Raw genomic sequence first — 6,681 nt, forward strand, 5'->3', positions numbered from 1 at the left:
TTGTTTTGTGGTGTCATTAGTAGTTTTGTGATGTCATCAGTAGTTTTGTGATGTCATTAGTAGTTTTATTGAATATAAAAGCCAAACAATTAATAAACCTATAGCCATGAATTAACTTTCCATTTCTCTTGTGGTTAGGAGGGTGGTTCCAGCCAGATGTGGGGAAAGAATGTGTGGTTCTTTTATTCTACTGTTCCAATTTTGAAAACTTAAGAGAATGTTCCTAACATTCACTGGAGTGATCTGGGAAAAGGGCAACATTGTTCAGACTAGAAGTAACTTTCACATATCTACTTATGTAAATGTGAGGAGACATAGAAGTGAGGTTCAGTCAGGGAGAGTGATCCAGGTCCATGATGGAGACACTTGTCTAAGAGAAAGAATAATGCTCAAAGGGAAGAGTTAAGTAGAAGATCTTGAGGAATGGAAATGGGATGAAGAGCTGTGGGGGAAGAAAAGAGGAGAGTCTGGGAGCATCAAAAGAGGAGTAGTGCAGCTGATGCCAGTGTGGTAAGGGTCCATAGTCAACAGTGGAGAGAACTCCACCTTCCAGAGCAGTGTCAAATTCAGAGGCAGGGAGTGTTGAACTAGAAGATAAGGGAATGGGTAGCCCAACATTTAAGGTGGCTCTAACACTCCAGTCCTAGAGGACTATGGAAACTGGGGGTAGGGGACCCAGCTATACAGCTGCAAATAAAATGTTTTAAGTGTGTCGTAATGTGCAATATACAAATGTGACACTAGATGGTGAGAGTGAGCTATGACAAATTCAATGTATTTTTCAAAACGTTTTTTTAAAAAAGCATTTTCACTGCGTTTTTTTAAAAAAATGTGTGCAGATTCCACCAGGCTCACTATTGTAACTTAAAACAGTAAATTGTTATGAGCTAGAATGGTGTCAGAGTTGTATCATTTGAGGGTATTGGGAATTGGCATGACATGGAACTTTCCCCAGCAGCCCACAGAGGACATGGTATCATTCTGCTTTTTCCAGTTTGACATTTTATGTACTTCTAATGTGGTGAAATCTGTACATGGTAACCTAAACTCAGTTCTGAGCAAGCATATAGAGACCTCTGCTCTTGCCAAATTCCATTTTATTTGAGTTGTGATTCCATCTAATTGAAGCAAGGCTGTGAAGTAGCCAAGAGGTCTAAGGGCGTTAATGGCTCACTTTAGCTGCAATAATTAATTTTGTGGAATTTACAGTCTGTCCAGGTGATTGATGGCTGCAATGGCAAAACCAGATTAAAAACCCTCCACCAGATTTCACTTTTCAAAAAGTCTCCAGTTAATAAAGGTCCATCAAAGAGGACCTCCCAGCCAAACAATTGTAGCTCACACAGTTCAACTACCGAGGTTAGAGAAAAGGAGACAAAAAGAGGTTAAAATGCTATGGTGTCCCGTATCTAATAAAGAAATCTTGCTTTGTTTTTCCTAACAGGAAAGTGTGAATGAATCAGAATGGCTAAAGAAAATTACACCATGGCAACCAGCTTCAGTCTCTTTGGACTAACAGAAAATCTGGAGCTGTGTCTTCCACTCTTCGTGGTCTTTTTATTAATCTATATTGCCACACTGGTGGGGAATCTTGGGATGATTATATTGATTGGCATAGATCCTCAACTGCACACCCCAATGTATTTTTTTCTCAGCAGCCTGTCCTTCCTAGATGCCTGCTATTCCACCACCATCACACCTAATATGCTGGTGAATTTTTTAGTAGAAAACAAAAGCATCACTTATGCTGCCTGCATTTCACAATATTGTTTCTTTGCAATCTTTGCCACTACTGAGTTTTTTCTTCTGGCAGCCATGGCGTATGACCGGTATGTGGCTATCTGCAACCCTCTGCTCTATGCTTCTGTGATGACCAAGAAACTTTGTGCAGGTCTGATAGCAGGATCCTACCTCTTGGGTATTGTGAACTCTCTGATTCAGACAGGTGGCTTGTTGAGACTGTCCTTCTGTGGTTCCAATATCATCAATCACTTTTTTTGTGATCTCACGCCCCTTCTGAAACTGGCCTGTAATGATATCTACATCAATGAGATGCTGGTATTCATTTTTGGTAGCCTGTTTGAAATGAGCACCTTGCTGGTCATTATAATCTCTTATGTATTCATTATTATAGCTGTAGTCAGGATTCGCTCTGCTGAGGGGAGGCATAAAGCTTTCTCCACATGTGCCTCCCATCTCACAGCAGTGGCCATATACCATGGGACCATTCTTTTCATGTACTTCAGACCCAGCTCCAGCTACTTTCTTGACACAGACAAGGTAGCTTCTGTGTTTTACACAGTGATAATACCTGTGTTGAATCCTTTGATCTACAGTCTGAGGAACAAGGATGTAAAATGTGCTCTAAGAAAAGTGATTCAGAGAAAAGTGGTATTTCAATAAATATCTCTTTTAAGAGTTACCAAGTATAGGTGGACTGGGCCACCTATATGCCAATAAAATCTTAAGGCATGGCCTTATATCAACTGAACATACTGGAACATTTCCAAATGTATTTTGGTGATCTATACCAGTAGAATATCCTAGCAACTGCATCTTTTTCCAGAATATCCTAGCAACTGCATCTTTTTTTCCAGCCCACCACATATACCTTAAATGTCTATGGACATTGAGGGACATGGAACTTCAGGTCCAGCATTATCCTACAAAGAACGAACTAAATGCCAATTGTCTTGTCAGGAGATGAGGGAATTGAGAAGGTGTGTATTACAGAATTCCCTGGATATGTTAAATGCATACGCTGTGCTTTCCTTCTCTGTTCAGTCTGTCATAGGCCTCTCAGTTTCATCAGGATCTAGCATGGTTTGGCAGTCCCAAATGGAAGAGGAGCAGAGAGAAGAAGTGGTGGAGGCTGAACCTTGAAGGCTGCCACCCGGGGATGGAAGATGGAGGTTCTCCTCTTGCAACTCTAGATATCAGGGGGAGAGAGAAGCAAATCTGCTGGCTCTCTCCACTGCCCCTCCTGTGAAGCACAGAGTTTCACTGGGGAAGGGGGAGCACTTCGGCCAGCCTATAGGAGGGACTGAGCAGAAAGAGGTGGCAGTGAATCCAGAGTCTGAGGGCAAGACACAGTGAGCCCACGCATCAGCCCAAATGGAGCTTACGTTTGTGCTCACAGAAACCTTGTAAAGCAAAAAAGTCTTGTGTGTGAGCTTGCCCTGTCTTTAAAATCTTGGTGGGAGGAGTGTGGTAACTGTTGGGACATCTTCATTGCTTCCATTCAAATGTGTACCTCTTGTCTAACCGTTGTACCTTGGAATCATGATTTCTGGGCCCTGTGATTGCTGCTGAGCCTCTTCTGTTACTAGCCTGAATAAAGATATCTTCCTTATTCTCAGTTAAGAAGCACCGTTACTGTGTTTTGGTATGGGAGCATGACACAGTCCTTCCACGCCAGTCAAATGCAGATCATTTGCTATCAACAATGGGATTCTGCCCTTAGTGGTTGGGGAACTTGACATGGTCAGGTTACTTCAGAGCAGAAATTAGACCAAAACAAGTGACCATGAAAGTAGCAGCTGCATTGCTAAGAACAAAAAAGGTAAAAGGTAAAGGACCCCAGTCAAAGGCGTCTATGGGGTTGTGGCACTCATCTCACTTTCAGGCCAACGGAGCTGCTGTATGTCCACAGACAGCTTTCCGGGTCATGTGGCCAGCATGACTAAACCACTTCTGGCACAACAGAACACCACGACAGAAACCAGAGCACATGGAAACACCATTTACCTTCCTGCCACAGAAGTACCTATTTATCTACTTGCACTGGCATCCTTTCAAACTGCTGGGTTGACAGGAGCTGGGACAGAGCAACGGGAGCTCACTCTGCTGCAGGGATTCAAACTGCCGACCTTCCAATTGCAAACCCAAAAGGCTCAGTGGTTTAGACCACAGCGCCACACGGGTCCTTGCTAAGAACAAAAGCAGCATACTTGACTGCCTCGGCTAACACCCTATGGTTGGAATAGGAGCACAAAAGTTAAGCTCCCCATTACAGACATGTAGGAATGTGTCAAAGGTTGTAAAGATTAGAAGACAGCAAAAACTAGCGCAACTTAATTAACAAAATGAAACACCGCACACAATTGAAAATGCCATTTAAAGTGAATCCTTTAGATGTTCAACAGGTCTTGGTCAAGCAATGTAGTGGTATTGGGGGGTCTACATGCTGACACACATCAGTGTCTTTAGCAACACCTGTGGGAGGTTGCATATGTTCACAGAAAACCCATCCAAGAATGTATCTATCATACAGGATTTGAATGACTGAATGTACTGCAATACCCCTGTGTGTGTTGAGAGAATTTCCCTTGTAGTGATACATGGGAGATCCTTACATGGACATGGTAGATATGACAGGCAAAGAGAGTTTTTTGAATCTGTGGAGGAAGAGAAGCAAACTCCTATCCAGTCCTAAACCTCATGCTATCCTTTACAGCCCTTTAGGCCACTTAGATACAAAACAGTACAAAATGCCCAGTCAAATTGTATTGTGGAGACTGTGTCTGATTCAAGACACTGGAGTACACACACCACCACCATTTGCGTAATTCAGACAGGTGGAAAGGATCCAGCTCTGCCATTGTTGGATTCTGGCTCAAGTGCAATGGAATACAGTCATACCTCGGGTTGAATACGCTTCGAGTTGAGTGCGTTCGAATTGCGCTCCTCGGCAACCCAGAAGGAACGGAGCGCGTTACTTCCGGGTTTCACCACTTGCACATGCGCAGACGCTCAAAATGACGTCACGAGCATGCTCAAAAGCGACGAAAAGCGACATGCGCAGATGTGCCATCGCTACTTACGTTTACTTCTAGATGTGAACGGGGCTCCGGAACGGATCCCGTTCGTATCTAGAGGTACCGCTGTACATTCCCCATATCAAAGGCAGTTTTATGGTAGTAAGGTAAAGGACCCCTGGATGGTAAAGTCCAGTCAAAGGTGACTATGGGGTTGCGATGCTCATCTTGCTTTCAGGCAGAGGGAGCCAGCATTTGTCCACAGACAGTTTTCCAGGTCATGTGGCCAGTATGACTAAACCACTACTGGCACACGGAGGACCGTGATGAGTGCCAGAGTGCATGAAAACACCGTTTACCTTCCCGCTGCAGCAGTACCTAGTTATCTACTTGCACTGGCATGCTTTCAAACTGCTAGCATGACCAGTTTGGGCACACTGGGCACCACAACAATGCTGTAGAAAGGAGCACAAGAGGCAGAGGGTGCTGGATTTTAATGTTGTACAGGACATCACTGGAATTTGAGAGACCAAAGTCCGCCACTGCCCATATGGCATATATAAAACTGATAAAATTATTTATATGTCATGCTGAAGACTGGGCTAACTCAAATATTGATTATGGTGTTCCTTGTACTTGAAGCATGAACAAAATAAATTATGAGGAAAAGTATGTTCATTATTTATATTCAAATAGAAGGAAAAAAACAGCAATTCAGTTTTTAATTAACTGAATTAGCTTTTTTTAGAGCTCCCACAAGTGTAATTTTTAATTATTTTCTCTGAGACTAGAGTGGCTTCAGGGATTTCATTAATAATAATAAAAAATCCCTCTCCCATCATAAACCATTGAATCTGGGATCAACTGTCCTGTAAAAATTGTGCAGTGATGCTGCCATGCACTCATTCCAGCCTCCTGGTAAAGGTAGACTGCCTTCCTCTATTATTTGCAGATGGTGTCGGCTGTAGCTGGGACTCCCAGGTTTCCTTTGCATGTATTAAGGTAGCAGCAAGCAAATTGCATTCAATGTTTCATTTTCCATTGCAAACTGATTGATAATGAAGATGTATGTGATTCATGCCTGAACCTGACAAATCCAACAAAGGTGCTGGTAAGAACAGAGTTTGTTTGCCTATTTAATTGGAGTTTACATTTCCTTGGACACATATTTTAAATCTATTCAATTAGTATGTTGACTGTTAAATTCCATTTTGACCGTTTTTATGTTTATGTAAAAAATATTCTGAATTTCTGGTTTCACTATGCTGGCTGTTTAGCCGTAATAATAAACATTGATTCAGTTTGTTCATTTAAAAAATACTTTCCTTGAACGGGAATGTAATGTTAGAATTACAAGGGCCTGAAAACATAAGTAAAGGTAAAGGGATCTCTGACCATTAGGTCCAGTCGTGACCGACTCTGGGGTTGAAGCGCTCATCTCACTTTATTGGCTGAGGGAGCCGGCGGACAGTTTTTGGGTCATGTGGCCAGCATGACTAAGCTGCTTCTGGCAAACCAGAGCAGCGCAAGTTAACGCCCTTTACCTTCCCGCCGGAGCAGTACCTATTTATCTACTGCTAGGTTGGCAAGATCAGGGACCGAGCAAAGGGAGCTCACCCCATTGCAGGGATTTGAACCGCCAACCTTCTGATCAGCAAGCCCTAGGCTCTGTGGTTTAACCCACAGTGCCACCCGTGTCCCGAAAACATAAGTACCCATCAGCAAATGTGAGTTCCCTAATTTGATGAAATCATGCAAATGGTGGTGGTGGGGATTTATAGGGGTAAATCAGAAGATAGAGATTCTTAACTATTTCTGTGCCCTACCCCCAATTCTTCCCTTCAAGTGCCCTTCCAATATGTCATTCCCTTGGATTAATTTCCAGTCATGTAGTCCAGCTGAAGGGAAACCAGGATAAAATGGC

General features: G+C 42.9%; 1 protein-coding gene across 2 annotated transcripts; it reads left to right on the top strand.

Moving 5' to 3' along the window:
* The first annotated feature begins 180 nt into the window (after nt 1-180).
* Nucleotides 181-2,470, top strand: LOC309366709 (olfactory receptor-like protein COR4). Of its 2 annotated transcripts, none has more exons than XM_081905490.1 (2): nt 181-510; nt 1,445-2,470. In XM_081905490.1, exon 2 carries the CDS (start codon nt 1,465-1,467, stop codon nt 2,401-2,403), a length of 939 nt encoding a protein of 312 aa, XP_081761616.1. In that variant the 5' UTR covers nt 181-510; nt 1,445-1,464; the 3' UTR covers nt 2,404-2,470. The 2 variants fall into 2 exon arrangements, with proteins under 2 accessions (XP_081761616.1, XP_081761617.1); XM_081905491.1 differs by having other exon boundaries at nt 181-340; nt 1,450-2,470.
* Nucleotides 2,471-6,681: the final 4,211 nt, after the last annotated feature.

The sequence above is a fragment of the Podarcis melisellensis genome, assembly GCF_964234715.1.
Source record: "Podarcis melisellensis genome assembly, chromosome: 1".
NCBI lineage: Eukaryota > Metazoa > Chordata > Lepidosauria > Squamata > Lacertidae > Podarcis > Podarcis melisellensis.

What these genes read in the sequence shown, in the direction of transcription:
- LOC309366709 (XM_081905490.1), top strand. Translation starts at nt 1,465, where the DNA reads ATGGCTAAAGAAAATTACACCATGGCAACCAGCTTCAGTCTCTTTGGA.